General features: G+C 34.4%; 1 protein-coding gene across 2 annotated transcripts; it reads left to right on the plus strand.

Moving 5' to 3' along the window:
* The first annotated feature begins 5,815 nt into the window (after window positions 1-5,815).
* LOC138304845 (kelch domain-containing protein 8B-like) lies at window positions 5,816-16,407 on the plus strand. Of its 2 annotated transcripts, none has more exons than XM_069245171.1 (7): window positions 5,816-5,906; window positions 7,882-8,484; window positions 8,903-9,067; window positions 9,418-9,624; window positions 10,365-10,457; window positions 11,033-12,920; window positions 14,366-16,407. In XM_069245171.1, exons 2-6 carry the CDS (start codon window positions 7,893-7,895, stop codon window positions 11,221-11,223), a joined length of 1,248 nt encoding a protein of 415 aa, XP_069101272.1. In that variant the 5' UTR covers window positions 5,816-5,906; window positions 7,882-7,892; the 3' UTR covers window positions 11,224-12,920; window positions 14,366-16,407. The 2 variants fall into 2 exon arrangements, with proteins under 2 accessions (XP_069101272.1, XP_069101273.1); XM_069245172.1 differs by having other exon boundaries at window positions 5,820-5,906; window positions 7,879-8,484.
* The last annotated feature ends 114 nt before the right edge of the window (window positions 16,408-16,521 follow it).

Genomic DNA, 16,521 nt, shown 5'->3' on the forward strand with positions numbered 1-16,521 from the left:
TGATCCTATCGCAAACCATGTCCTTTTCCAAATAAAATATATAAATTTACTTATACAGTCAAAGCTGCTGTATAAGACACCTCTGTATAAAGGACGCCTCTGTATAAAGACAGAATAAGGACACTTGTCTATAAAGGACAGACTCATTCATTCCATTTTGGTGTAATTGCTATATAATTGACCTCTGTATAAAGATCACCTGCTGATAAGGAAAAAACTAATATAAGGACACCTGTCTATAAAAGACAGGTTAATCAACTCCATTTTGGTTTAATTGCTATATAATTGACCTCTGAATAAAGAGCACCTTTCTATAAAGGAAAAACTAATATAAGGACACCTGTCTATAAAGGACAAGTTCATCAACTTCATTTTGATGTAATTGCTATAATATAATTGACCACTGTTATAAAGGCACCTGTCTATAAAGGACATGCGTATATAATGACACCTGTCTATAAAGGACAGGCTTACATAAGGACACCTGTCTATAAAGGACAAGTTCATCAACTTCATTTTGATGTAATTGCTATAATATAATTGACCACTGTTATAAAGGCACCTGTCTATAAAGGACATGCGTATATAATGACACCTGTCTATAAAGGACAGGCTCATCAATTCCATTTTGATGTAATTGCTATAATATAATTGACCACTGTATAAAAGGCACCTGTCTATAAAGGACATGCTTGCTATGAACATTGGTGTACATTGGTTTGACTGTACATGTAAAGTGATAACTGATCAATGATTATTTGTAAGGGGGTTTTGCCCAGGCCAATAAATCAATGCATTCTATTTAGTTCTAATGAAATTTTAAGACAAACTAATTAATTAAAGCCTACCATTCCATCTCCCACTTTTTATCATGGACTAGTACTGGATATTCCCTTACCTATTTACTTATTTTCTCTCCATATAAATTGAGGTAATAAAAAAGCCTAGCTCTTCCAAATATTCAGGAAGAAAATAAATCTCTGAAAGACTAATCATCAATTTAAGATACACATTAGAAATATTTTGAACCCTTTATTAGTATTGTTTTTATATGACTATACATAATTTGTATAAAAAAAACTATCCTTTGTATGTATATTATTTTTACAGATAAACTGAAAGTAGACATCAGCTGGTAAATGCCTATATAATGAATACTAATTAATTAATTCAAGTGATATATTTTATTTTCAAAATAGTGTGGAAATTATTAGCCAAAACAATGCACACATATGAAGTATAAAGTTCACTAAGGGACTCCATGGTTTACTATTCCTGACAACAATACCTTGGACTACAAGGCCATAACTAGCCTATACATGTGAACAACACGAGGGACTAATGAGAGCACCCTCATGTATGACCAGTGACAGCAAGTAAACAAGTGAAACAAGTTATGCAAATTTGGAACGGACGATTCAGATTTAAACTTTCAAACTTTGTGGATTTTTTATCGTTTAAAGTGACATTAACGACATAGGAACATGCTGTAAATAAGCAGGTATAGAAAAGACATCGTAAGACCTGTGTCCAAGGTCTGTATGGGACGAAGTGACGTCACTTGGGCCGGAGGGGTATGGGGTCAGACAGGTCAGCTTTTCGTCTGACGGGCCCATCAACAACCTGTGGGCGGGGCACACACATTTTCACTTGTGTCATGAAGTGGTATGAGGATCATTTAGTATCTGTTCCGAGTGATACTTACCACTACCAGTATGCCGGACAGATAAGTTGACTGTTAGCTAGCCATGACAAGTCGCTTTCCCTCTCGTATGAAAACTGCCAGGCCCGGTTCCGCGATCACCCACTGGCCACGTGGGAACCGATTCACATTCCAAGGGAGATAATCGGACACTGTTATTAGCCATGACAAGTCGCTTTCCCTCTCGTATGAAAACTGCCAGGCCCGGTTCCGCGATCACCCACTGGAACCGATTCACATTCCAAGGGAGATAATCCATATTAAAGTTGAGGGAAAAAAAATCATTAATACATCTTTGTATACAATTTTAATGTTTATGGAATGAAAGAATTGGCGAATTTGATAAACCAAAGGATGTTTTTCTAAATTCTAAATCAAAATAATTGACAGTAGGTATTATACATATAAAATTTCATTAAATTTAATTAGAATCAAATTGAAAATAGTGTAGTTTACTGTTTAGTAATTATCACTATCAGAAACTAAGCTATATTTTGGGTAACATATAAATCTACATGTATAATGTTATACACACGATAATTGTAGTATAGATTCTATTTTTTTTATAATGCACGTTGAATGGTATAATCACGAGTATAATTATTTCTCGTTTTTTTTTCGTCTTCTAGCTGTCTCACGGTTTCAACTGTTAAAATCTTATCTTTGAGGCCTAGTTTATCTTTTAAAAAACGCGCATTCATGTATTCACGCATGCTGCATTGAAGATCAAGGTCCTTTTACTTAACTTTAAAGGCTCACTAGCTTTCCGAAACGTTTTATAATTTTTAAAATGGGAATTTGAAACGAGATCGATAATTTTGTAGAGTCAAAAAGTTACTAAATTACCGTTAATACTACACTCATTATCATCTTCTGAAAAATTAAATTAAATTAAAACTGCTTTTAATTTTTTAAATGGGAATGTAAAACGAGATTGATAATTTTGTAGAGTCGCTACAGTTGTTAGCTAACCGTTAATATTGGTACATTTATCATCACCTTCTGAACAATTAAATTAAATTAAGTTTTATTTTTCATAACCCGGGTCGTCTTAAACGCTTCCCGCCGTCGTCCTAAATACCGCGCGGTTGTTGACTATGACTGCGCCAGACGGCAAAACAACGAAATGACTCTCCTCTGTTATCGTATATTACACAGGAAATCTTGTATATATTTGGTAATGTAACCTCACCTTAGGTCATCGGTATATATTTTCTGACGTTATTTATGTGGTTTTTTTTAGGAAACCTTAATGTTTTGCTCCGGAAAGGTAGTGCAATGGGCATTTAATTTCATAATGCGGGTCGTCTTATGTTTCCTGCCGTCGTCCTAAATATCGCGCGGTAGTTGACCATCACTGCGCCAGCGGCAAAACATCGAAATGAATCCCCACAGTTATCATGTATTACGCAGGAAATCCTGCATATCATGTTTAGTGTTGTAACCTCATCTTAGGCCATCGGTATATGTTTTCTTATGGTATAAACGTTTTTAAGAAACCTTTCAATTTTGCTACGGAAGGGTAGTGGGCCTTTAACTATGTACCTGCCTGCTGAAGGCTTCAGTTTGAGATAAGGTTATCGTAGACTATGATACCATACCGAATTTGTTACTAAAAAAATAGACAGTTTAAAAACCTAAATTTAAGAACCTTTCGTGGAAAAAATTACACAAATGCATCTGTAGGCCTATATGTAGATAAAGACAGTCATTGGCATTATAAACTAGAAACCGTACAAGCATCCTCGATAGCTCCAGGGGCTCCGATCACTTATAATCTCTCTCTCTCTCTCTCTCTCTCTCTCTCTCTCTCTCTCTCTCTCTCTCTCTCTCTCTGTAGAGATCGTAAGTGATTAGATGGTAAGTGAAAGGAACCCCTGGAATATCGAGGATGCCGTACAAGAGGAGTAGACGGGTCTAAAGCTGATGCATACTGGTCGATCTGTTACGTTATTATGTGATCAGATTTGTGTTACAGAATTGATATAATATTGTACATATAAGTTTTATTCTTAGTATTTCGTTCAATGTCTGGTATTAAACATTTTTGGAGAAGAAAAAAGATGGCGCGAAAAGATATATCTCCCTTTTAACCCCCTCACCCCCCATCCACACCCACCCTATCCGTTCACTAGAGTAACCCTTGTGTACATGTACACATGCACGTGCACATAATGTATATATTAGCATAACCGGTATATGCGGAAAAAACACAGTCCGTGGCCACAGGGATCTGAGAATTTGTTACAGATGATGGACCCACCGGAGTGCCCTAAGACCATTTTTAGACGTTTTAGAGGTCTAGATAAAAAAAACCCGATAAAAATCATATATAGTACCATGTAGAAAGTGATTTTTATCTAGGCCTCTTAAACGTCAAAAAAAAACGGTCTGAGGACACTCTGGTGGGTCCATGATTATATTATCTGTAACTAATTCTCAGATCCCTGTGGCCACGGACTGTGTTTTAGAAACGTGTAAATTGCGCAACAAAGTGCATTATAGATACACGACTAGTCCTCGTCCTCAATACTCCAGGGGTTACTATCACTTACGTGCCAGTAGATGTCGTAAGTGATTGTAACCCCTGAGTATTGAGGATGATTAACCTACATGCACAGGCGTTTGACTCTATGGAATTTTCTCTCTATATACATAAATATAATAAAGAGTATTACATAAAAAGAGAGAAAAAATGTCTATAGAGCCAAAAGCCTGTGCCTACATGTATACCTTAGCAAGCCATCTTTACACTTTTGCACTTCGGGCGTAACGTGACGTCATCTCATCAAGTTTTAAACACTATTTCATGTAACTCGTACTCGATGATAAAAAAAGTTTATTGTTTTATATGTCAACATGCATGGTCATTAAGGACGCTTCAAGTTGCAATTGTTCGGTTCAACATGGGATTTGAACTCGTGGCCCAGCCCTTCACATTTGAGTCACGAATTCGAATCCCGCGTGGGGCAAACATTTTTTAGTATCATCCTCTCTAGACTCGGAGATCCTTAAATGTAAGTGATGAATCTGTAGTTATATATATATATATATTTCTATGCGCTATTTAAAGGCTATAATGCAGGAATGTATAACAACAGTGTCAAAGTGATCCATTTTCATTAAGTATGCGTCCTTTTATATTGTATGGGCCTCCAGGATACGCGTAAATTAATCACGTCACTTATTTACATAGCGACGTACGTAAGTAATGTTACATTGTCATCTTCCAAGGTGTATTTGTATCCTTTATATAATATGTTTATAAAGTATTTCAAATGAAATTGCTATAAAGAGGATTGAGTTTAATATCACCACACGTTTGAGAAAAGCGACCACTATGGCGTTTGGACGTAACGTCGTTTATAAATATCAGTCAAATTATTTATATGTTCGTCACCAGGCCTCTGGTTCTGAGGTTATTGAAAATGTACATGTCTTACATGATTGTTAGTTTGTTGTAGTTATGATCAAGTAGCGGAAAATCAGAGTACCTGAAGAAAAAGTAACGATCGACGGCCTGGCAACTGCACCACATGAGATTTTAAACTCGCGACCCAGAAATATATTGGGGATGCGGTGGCGGGGTTGGCTTGTGGTAATTCATTAAGTCGGCTACAGCGGCCCCTCTAGATAGACAGAGAGATGTTAGGCTATCCAAAAAGTTTTACATTCAAAAATCCTAGTATAAGAAAATTGAGGGGGAAATCAAAAGAACGCCATACTAATTAGATTTTTTATTATAGTAAAAGATACACATACTTGTTTTAAAATCTTTTTTTAAGTTTTTGTAAATTAAGAAAATAAATTTTTAATTGAATTTTATGAGAGAAAAAAGTTCATAATTTTGTTATTGATATCCTTAAAAATATTATGGTGTGATCCCTATATATTATATCACATACAGAGTTGCTGTTCTTGATTACAAATTCGGCCCAATATATAAATTGAAGCAATTAAACCAATATTATATGCCAGACAAAATATTTATGATTTTCAAATTATTGATATAAATATGTAAGTGTCATTGTTTAATTTTATTATTATGAAAAGTCGATTATAGATTTTGATGTGCCGTGGTATATTTTGGGGCGAAGTGTCTGCAGTTTTCTTTTAAGGGGGCGCTGGCAAACTTTGTAGGAAGTGGTGCTTGTCAACATCCAAACAACTGACGCCTAAATCTCTGCTATTGTATGACAGACAGGTACGATTCCAGTCAGAAGTTAGAGTTCTCTATTGTTGCCATTATCTAGTTTAAGTAATAACTGTAAATTCGTTTTGGCGTGATATTTTAACGTGAATCACGATATGCTGACACTGAAATGCATGCAACACTTGCCAGCTTGCCATGCTTGCTACTCAACGTAGGTCTTGGCCTAGTGTAAAATGTCTGATGGCCAGACGTCTGTGTATTTATTAATAATATAGGTATTTCCACGATACTATGCTTGATATCCAAGTCATCCAAGGTAAAATATAAGGCCTAGACTATATATATATGATTGGTAATTTCTTTTCAAATTCTCAAGCCTTCAACGTGTTTACACCTGCACACTGAACTAGGCCTAATTAGCTGGATGCATGCATGTACATTGTATATATACTAATCCGAATGGCAGGCATGGCTTCTAATATAATAATGTGGCTTCTTCTGTGTGTCTAAGGCGACAGTAACCAAATTGGAACAGGACCTGAAACATATCGCTTTTCACAATAAAAGTTATTTTTCATACAATTCTGGTTTTATGCGATACACCTAGAAATTAAAGTGATTATAATGATTCATATCCTGACTTTGATTCACTTTAGAATTAAAGACAGGGTACTGAGAGCACTTTAAAACAAACTCTTAATATGGTTGATACACTGTTTAAAATGTTAATTTGTTTGATCTATTTTGCAACAGGATGGTCAACAAGTTGCAATTGCCATCTTGGATTTTGACAATCAAGGTTCAATTTAATGTTACTGCACTGCATGCATGCCCTTTCTAAGAAAGCAGCAGAGTTATCTTTCGCAAATTCATTTGCGTTCGACTTGAACCATAATTATGTTTTACATTCACATTTTGGGAGATTATTATTTTAAGACAGCAAGCTTAAGATATCCATCATAAAGCTGTCTTGTTGAATTTTGACAAAGGACTAGAACCTTTTAATTTTCTTGAAAAGATGCCAGAAAACCCAACATCAAATGGACTAATTTTTCGGCTAATTATTGTTACAATACAATAATAGTAGAATTATACAGTAGTGGAAAAAAAATTTTGGTAAAATACAAAAGACCAAATGTTCTGAAAATGCTCTTGTGACCTTGAATGTAAATCATTCATTAGAACAAACTTGATTTGGCAGCTCTTCCTCCCACTATGCTGCATGCCCAATATCAGTATCCTTGGCCTTTTAATTAGTATCCTTTGCTGTTTGGTTATTAAGAAGAAGTCATTTGAAATGTATACATTTATATGCTCACCAGACAACAACGGATGAGTCATGAAGCACAATGACTTAGTGGTGTTCTGAATAATCAAGTTCGTCGACTATCGTTGGTTTGAGGTGTTTGACCAATTAATTCAGTAAGAAATTTGTAATCGAGTTTTGTTGGAATTGTCCTACATCATGATAAACGAAAGTGTATGATTAGCTGATCAGTAAAACAAATAAGAAATGTTGTAGAAAACTTGTCGTAATCAATCGCTTTTGTGTTTTTCACTCATATCATTTCAAATATCAAGTGTCTAAACAAATTAAAAAGCACATACGTAGTAATGTAAATGTTCAGAGGAGTATGATATTATTTGTGAAAACAAAAGCGACCTGAGATCATTGCAATATGTGTAGGAGAAAGTTTGTACAATTTTCCTGGAAAATGTACACAGTCTTCAGTGGCACCAAAGAAGATTACAATAGATTTTAATCGATCATCGATTGGTTACACAAAACTGATAATCGATCATAAAATTGTAACCGATTCCCAACACTACAATGACTTTGATTTATCCTTACCCTTCGGGTCAGATGACCTTGCAAGAAATCCGGGAGGGATCTTGACACCCACCATTAAATGTTCAATGTCCAGATTGTTCTAAGTACTTTCTATCATAGAAGAAAATATTTTTTTAGAGCTCTGTAGTAATAAATGATTGTAGTATATCATAAAAAGTATTATTTTCTCAGCAGGTGATAGCACCATGTCAGAAGGCGATGTGAAGAAAGGTGACTGTGGTTCAGGAGACAAATCCCCAGAAAAGGAGGAAGTTGTTGAGGCCGGACCGATTGATAATGCAGAAGGTGCAACAGGAGGTGCAGACGATGCACCTCCGACAGAAAATGGAACCAAGAACAAACATAAGAAAAAAGGAGGAAAGAAAGGTGCAGATGCAAAACAACCTGAGGTTTCTTTACCGCCTACCGGAAATACAGGCGGTAGTTACAAGTGGGAAACTTTGAAAATGATGATGAATCCGCGAGTGTTCGCTACTGCAGTGATACATAATGATGAACTTTATATCATAGGGGGCTGTGATGAGAAAGGAGAGCCCCTGGACACATGTGAACATTACAATGCAGCAAAGAGAAAGTGGACATGTTTAAGTAACATGCCAACAAAGCGGGCTGCACCAGCATGTGGCGTGGTAAAGGACAAAATAGTAGCTATCGGAGGAGTGGGCACGTCACAGGGGCCAGTCGATGCTGTTGAGGTGTATTGTATAGCAAGTAAAAAATGGACGTCTATGGCACCCCTTGGAAGTCCCCTTCTAGGACTGTCATTGGTGATTAAAGGTAATTAATGGGTTCACACTATTAAAGTTCTTATAATGTCACTTGATACTTTATTGTGATCAATTCTGCAATTCAAATATATTTTTAAAGACATCAGTTTGAATAAATTTGTGTTGTTAAATTTTGTGGTAATTCTGTCATTGGATTTATTTTATGTTTTTATTTAAGAAGCATTAAACTTTATAAACTTGAATAAAAGCTGGGAGACCCAGTTTTAACTTATGGTATCCTTTCCCAATCTCAATAATGTGGTCTTAATTACCTTCATATGCAAATGGTTCATTATAAATAAAAAGATCTGATACTATAAGCAGTGAATATTACTTATTACTGGTGTTTTCCCAATTGGAAGAGATTAAACTCACATAAAATTAATGTAGGAGAGATGAAAGTTTCCAAACTAAACTTTTGTTTTTAGATGATTTAATATATGTGGCTGGTGGAATGGCTGATGACTCAAACCCTCAGGCGTCTTTACTCAGCTACGATGTGGAGCGAGACGTATGGAAGAGATATGCTGACATGAATGTTCCTAGATATGCTACATTTTCATTTATAATCAAGGGAAAATTATATGTTATAGGTAAATTAAATATCATGCTACAACCAACTTAGCAATGACATGTACAGTGATCAAAATGACATAAGGAGAAATCAACTTAGCGAGTACATCTACCTGCAATTTGTGTGAAGTTTAAAAGATTGACCCATGTGAAACCTTTTCATCTTTCTTGTTTTTGTTCTTTGTAATTTTTATGAAAGTTGATATTCCCCTGTATGTAGCTATCTGCCCCTTTAGTTTCACCAGGAAAATAGTTTGGTGAATATTCCTTCTTCATAAAAAATGCAAATGAATTTTAGATATTGGATTATCTGTAGCGTGTAAAATTGTATGTAATTTATATAAATTCATATTAATTTTATTCATCACAGGAGGACGACAGGGTAAATTACCAAATGATGCACTGGAAAGCTATGACTTTGAACTGAATAAATGGACACAACATGAGAAGATCCCTTCCAAACGAGTATTTGCTATGTATACTTCAGCTGACAAGTACATCTTCAGTATTGGAGGACTCAATCAGCCGGCTAATCTAGGATTCTCAAGTACCATGGAAATATTTGACACAGAAAAAGGTAAAATAAAATTTCTATATATTCTACTTAACATACATCTTTGGTATTGTAATATGATCACAACTATCCTCTAAAGTGATTTGGTGTTATGAGACTCTTGAACTGGAGAGTCAGAGTGGTACCAAAGGGAGGCAACTCAACTTTACTGACTTAATCTTTAATTTTGAACTTTTTGATTATAATTTTGAATATAACCTCTCAACAGAGTTTTGCATATGGTGGAAAACATACCGGCACCGGTGATTACCGGTGAATTGGCTGAATTATATATTGTTTTGATAATGAAGGAGGTTAATATTAGATACACTGTAAATATAAATTGTTTGATCTCTTTTGAACGTTTGATTTTTGAGATCACAGTGGTTGAGTGGTTGAGATATCCTGACATACTACCACAAGGTCTCCTCTTCTGGGTTGAAACCCATGTGGGGAAGTTGGCAGGTACTAACTGCCGATTGGTAGCTTTTCTCAGAATACTCTAGCTTTCCTTTAGAAGGAATAAACATACCCTACCTCCACTCTATTCCCGACTATCTGTCATAGCTCTTCCGGCCGTCATTCAGAGCTACGTTACCGCAGTTAGCTTTCCTCCTTCACCTGACTTGTCCTTAAATTATCCTGGCTGTTCATAGGATATGAAACCCATCAAACTAAACCAGCAGAACTTAGCAGGATAACAAAGCTGGGTCAGTGATTGTATATTAATGCTAACAGGATGATATAAATGTTTGTGTTGCTAGGATGTTGGGAGACAGCTGATGACATGAAGATCAAAAGAGGAGACTTTGCTGTAGGAGTTGTGGGCAACAGAGTAATATGTGCTGGCGGTCTAGGTAAGCAAATTATTTGTACTACTGTATCCGTTTTGTCATGTACCAATGATATGAGTTATAGCTTCTGGCAGGCTAAAGTGTATCAGTTTGTCCTATAATTCTCGTTAGAATAAAGCTTAGATATGTTACTTACAAACAATTATAATTTATCACTTACAAATACTTCAACATCTTTGTAGGTAACCTTGAATTTGAAGCACTCAAATTTTAATGTTACATAAAAATAATCAAATTCTCGCTATACATGAACAGTCATTCTGCTTGACATTACTAACATGGAACATATTAAAAATAAATATAAACTTTATTTATTTTACATCGATTACGAAACAAGTTATATAACTTATGTAAATCACTCTCGATGGCCCGGATGTAAGCGCGCGAGGGATCTTAGAAATAGGATCTTAGAAATTAGCTATATTAAAAATAGCTCTTGATTATAACAATAATCATTTAAAATGATATTGTAAGTATTTAAAAGCTACCTGTAATCTTACCCTTGTAATTTCTGTATCTGAATCTGTATAAAGCTGTCTTATACATGTAAAGAATCATGTTTTGAAAATTTTCCATAGGTAACCAAGGGAAACCACTGAACTCTGTTGAAGCGTTTGACTGGGGCAGCAGGAAGTGGGCGGAGACAACCGACATGCCCAGTGCCCATTGTTCATGTGCTCATATCACACATAATGGACGACTCTACGTATTGGGCGGGCTCTCGATGAACGGGCCGGGGAAGAAAGTGGAGGCACTTGGATACAGGTGATCGATGTCCAGTGATTCTGTCTCACCAGTTATTTCGTCCACTGCTTGAATGACTTCTCCCTACCTCCCTTTTAATGTTGTGGGAACTAATAGACTTCTGTGATGTTACTTTGGTACCAGGATATGGACTCTACATAGAAAAAATGGCTCTGTTTATTTACGCTGTAAATCTTGATTGGCTTTTTTTGTTTTGAGTCGAATTTGTAAATTTTGTATTGGCCCAATATTTATTGTAATGAAATATGTAAATTATGATTTAATACAGATTTTATCAAAATGACTTTTGATATGTGTCAGTAAAGACAAAATAGGTGTGATTACCATTTAGGCAAGATACAGTCTCGTTAGTCTACAATCCTCTAATTTATGTTTCCAAATCCCCCCAAAAATAGTGTATGACAGCTGCACCCGGCAATGTTTTGTCATTAGCTAAAGTTCCTTGCTGTGTTTCCATGATGAACTCTAGTTATTATAGTAGTTTTTAGAGCCATTCTCCTGACTGTCGTATAACAAATGAGCTTATAACATGGATTATTGGTATTTGAAGCCACTAATGTACCCAAAGTGATCAATTTTTTATTGTTCAAATATTAGTTAAGATATTTTTTTTATACCTTTTCATGTGCTTTTGTAGATAAACTGTGTGACATTTTCATTGTTAGTGTATAATTTTTAAATAATTGCTCATTATATTGGATGTATTAGATATACAGCGAAACAAAAATCAGCCGAAACTCTTAAAAATAGCTTGAATATTACAAATAATTCTTGTTTCTTGTCATGTATCTCTTTCAAAGCTTCTATTGTTTTAAATGGAAGCTCACAATTACCTGGTAGCTATATAGGTATGACTTATTCGAACAAACTGCTCTTCAATCAAATAAGGTTAAACAAAAAAGGCAGTTGTTTGAGTGAATATCATGACATGTATTAGTACATTATCTTTTAATGCAGAGATATTTCTTAAAAATATGAGGTATTTCATAATATTCTCATTTAAACATCAATGACTGCTGAAATGATGTAGAAACCTGTATAAACTACAAACATATTTTGTTTACAGTCAAGGAGAGAATGTACATAGGCAATGCCTGTTGTTAAATCCCTTTTCAATTTAATTGAAATAAAATTTTGTTGAAATTTTGTATATGGTAGTTGTACAGTGGGCCTATGATAATCTGGACGTTGATAGACCGGAAAAATCTCCACCTCCCCAATACAAGTCGATGTGTGGGATATATTGTGGGATTTTGTTATTGAGTGCTCGATCAAATAATGTTAGATCAAACAAGATTACATTTTAAATATCATTTTATTAACGTATCAATATAGTTGGCGTATTAATGTACCCATGGTAACTTACTTACGTTTTTTATTTTTGCAGCATTATACCTCTATAAATTATATTTTTGTGTGTGTTGATATAAGTCATGCCAGCTTTAAATCCATTACACAATTTGTATTCTTCAGTATATATATTATGTAAACTGATGATTTTATTTTCGTCATATTTCCAAACATAAGTGATACAGATGAACCCTGAAAATACCATATTCATACAGTATTTTTACATAATTGCAAATTTCTTTTGTGCAATATTTGTGTAACAGAATTACGATTATGCATCGGAGACAATCTATTAGTTTGTGTACATGCGGGGTCTAGCATCATGAAGGTACAATGTACTTGTCAGTGAAGGTTCAGTGGTGGAATACAAAATAGTGCTCCATAGATGATAGTTGAGCTATACAGATGAAGAAGCATCAACACCAGATTATGAATGACGGGATGACTAACCAAGATTAAGTGTCAACTACTTTTTGTAGCTATTGAGATATCACAATTGGATAATTTATATTATTATCTTTTCTTCCTCTTAATTTATCATCTTTTGATATTGAAAAATGTATTGTTTGCAACTCTAGCATATGTACTTTCTATAGATCCTCGGGCTCTATCTGCTTACGCTCAAATAATGATACTTTTTGTTAAATGTGACACTAGAGGATATCTGTAGGATATATAACATCACCCATGCTTAAAAATGGGACCCCCTGTTCAGATGGTTAGAAACATAGATCTTGTTTTATATCAACTTAAATGGCATTGCATTTTTACAGGAATTAGATACGATAGAAAGGGAAATTTCTGCTAAAACAATTTTAATATGGTGCCATATTTAATTTAGTATTAGGATATAAAATTATCTGTTTCATACCCTGCTGATGTTATTTTTGATTTTGTTGTATAATTTTTAAATAATTGCTCATTATATTGGATGTAATAGATATTAAGCGAAACATTATTCGAACAAACTGCTCTTCATTCAAATAAGGTTAAAACAAAAAAGGCAGTTGTTGGGTGAATATCATGACATGTATTAGTACATTATCTTTTAATGCAGAGATATTTCTTAAAAATATGAGGTATTTCAAAATATTCTCATTTAAACATCAATGACTGCTGAAATGATGTAGAAACCTGTATAAACTACAAACATATTTTGTTTACAGTCAAGGAGAGAACGTACATAGGCAATGCCTGTTGTTAAATCCCTTTTCAATTTAATTGAAATAAAATTTTGTTGAAATTTTGTATATGGTAGTTGTACAGTGGGCCTATGATAATCTGGACGTTGATAGACCGGAAAAATCTCCACCTCCCAAATACAAGTCGTTTGTGTGGGAGATATTGTGGGATTTTGTTAAAGAGTGCTCGATCAAATAATGTTAGATCAAACAAGATTACATTTTAAATATCATTTTATTAACGTATCAATGTAGTTGGCATATTAATGTACCCATGGTAACTTACTTACGTTTTTTATTTTTGCAGCATTATACCTCTATAAATTGTATTTTTGTGTGTGTTGATATAAGTCATGCCAGCTTTAAATCCATTACACAATTTGTATTCTTCAGTATATATATTATGTAAACTGATGATGTTATTTTCGTCATATTTCCAAACCATAAGTGATACAGATGAACCCTGAAAATACCATATTCATACAGTATTTTTACATAATTGCAAATTTCTTTTGTGCAATATTTGTGTAACAGAATTACGATTATGCATCGGAGACAATCTATTAGTTTGTGTACATGCGGGGTCTAGCGTCCTGAAGGTACTTGTCAGTGGAGGTTCAGTGGTGGAATACAAAATAGTGCTCCATAGATGATAGTGAATACAGATGAAGAAGCATCAACACCAGATTCTGATGACGGATGGACTAACCAAGATTAAGGTCAACTACTTTTTGTAGCTATTGAGATATCACAATTGGAATAATTTATATTCCTATCTTTTCCTCTTAATTTATCATTCTTTTGATATGAAATAACGTTATGTTTGCAACTCTGAAATGACTTTCTCTAGATCTCGGGCCTATCTGCCCTCTCAAATAATGATACTTTTTGTTTGTTTTGTATTTTTGTATGCGACACTAGAAATATCTGTAGGATATATTAAATACCCATGCCTTAAAACATGGGTACACCCCCTTGTTTCATGGCAGAAACATAGAAAATATAACCAATTTTACATCAACTTAAATGGCATTGCATTTTTACAGGAATTAGATACGATAGAAAGGAAACTTTCTGCTAAAACAATTTTAATATGGTGCCATATTTAATTTAGTTTTAGGATATAAAATTATCTGTTTCATACCCTGCTGATGTTATTTTTGATTTTGTTACCTGTTTTTACAAATCAGTGGTTATCATGAATTGCTTTCCTTCACCAATGTAAATGCTTATGATTTTTAATCATGCTTCAGTGTCATTAAAGGCCCACTACCTTTCCGGAGCAAAATATAAAGATTTCTTAAAAACATTAATTACCTCAGACAATATATACCGATGGCCTAAGATGAGGTTACAACACCAAACATATGCAAGATTTCCTGCGTAATATTTGAAAACAGTGGAGAGTCATTTTGCTGTTTTACCGTCTGCCGCAGTGATAGTCAACTACCGCGCGGTATTTAGGACTACGGCGGAAAACATAAGACGACCCGCATTATGAAAATTAACATTTTATTTATTTTAATTAAATTGTTTAGGAGGTGATAATAAGTGTAGTATTTACGTTAAGTTAATAACTTTTGCCACTCTACAAAATTATTAATCTCGTTTTACATTCCCATTTTAAAATTCAAAAACCGTTTCGGAAAGGTAGTGGGCCTTTAATCATCATGCTCTTACATGTATTCTGTATTTGTATATTACAGAGTTATCTGCCCATGTAGGTAGGTACCTGGTATTGTTAGTTATCATACTGCTCACATGATATTGTAATAGTACCGGTAATATAATGTTTTCAGAATAAGTTACCTAATTTTCCATGAATACTAATAATGTGCCTGTAAAAATACAAATGTACATACCTACAAGGGCAGATAACTTGTTAACTTATAAAAACTGAAAAAACTCTTGTTGATCAAAAGATATTTAAATGTATACAATGCATAATAATTGGTATCTTTCATGATTTATATATATAGATGTGCTACATTGCAATAGCTATGGGCTGCATCGTTGGAGACCTGCGAGTGATCGCACTATACACTACACTACACTCATCTTCACCAGAGTGCAGCACTATCACCTGTGGGTCTGTGATGATGTAGGGACTGTAGCAGTTGACCATTTTAGATATCAAAACCCAAGTTGGCTGCTACCAGACAGCCGTTGAATGTGATTTTTCACTGGGCACTACTGCTTTCCTGCACCTCTAAAACATTGTTATATGTCACTGACTGTTTATATTTGAATACTTGGTCTATCTACGTTGATTACTTAAAGGACATACAGCAGAATACTCTAATTTGCTGTATGTAGTTTTCTGATGGCATTGGAAATTGTCCATTCTTCTGATTCGTTTGGAATTTCCATATGATCATTTTCTACAGTCATAGTAATTGAACTTTACAGATATTTAGAACCTGTTTTGCATAGAATGATTAGATGAAACATACATCTATTGTCTCTGTGTATAATCACTGTTGTGACAACAGATGTTGCTGGTTAATTCATAATTGCTGTCTGATAACTAATGCTGATATAATGAACACTCATATTTCAACAAAGACCAATGATTTCAATACATTTTTTTCAGAGGCTACAAACGTAACTGCAAATGAAATCCATCTTTAATAAAACTGATATGAACATATTACAAATCTTTGATTTTTATCTTGAATACTGTAAATTTAGATACTGTATGAATGCCAGGTATCACAGAATTGTACAATGTACATCCATGTCGCAAACAAATGACATAACAATCTACCCAC

The sequence above is a fragment of the Argopecten irradians genome, chromosome 12, assembly GCF_041381155.1.
Source record: "Argopecten irradians isolate NY chromosome 12, Ai_NY, whole genome shotgun sequence".
NCBI classification, from domain to species: Eukaryota; Metazoa; Mollusca; class Bivalvia; order Pectinida; family Pectinidae; genus Argopecten; species Argopecten irradians.

What these genes read in the sequence shown, in the direction of transcription:
- LOC138304845 (XM_069245171.1), top strand. Translation starts at nt 7,893, where the DNA reads ATGTCAGAAGGCGATGTGAAGAAAGGTGACTGTGGTTCAGGAGACAAA. An exon ending in ACTGTCATTGGTGATTAAAG is followed by an intron (nt 8,485 to 8,902) that starts GTAATTAATGGG and finishes TTTTGTTTTTAG; the next exon opens with ATGATTTAATATATGTGGCT. An exon ending in GGGAAAATTATATGTTATAG is followed by an intron (nt 9,068 to 9,417) that starts GTAAATTAAATA and finishes TATTCATCACAG; the next exon opens with GAGGACGACAGGGTAAATTA.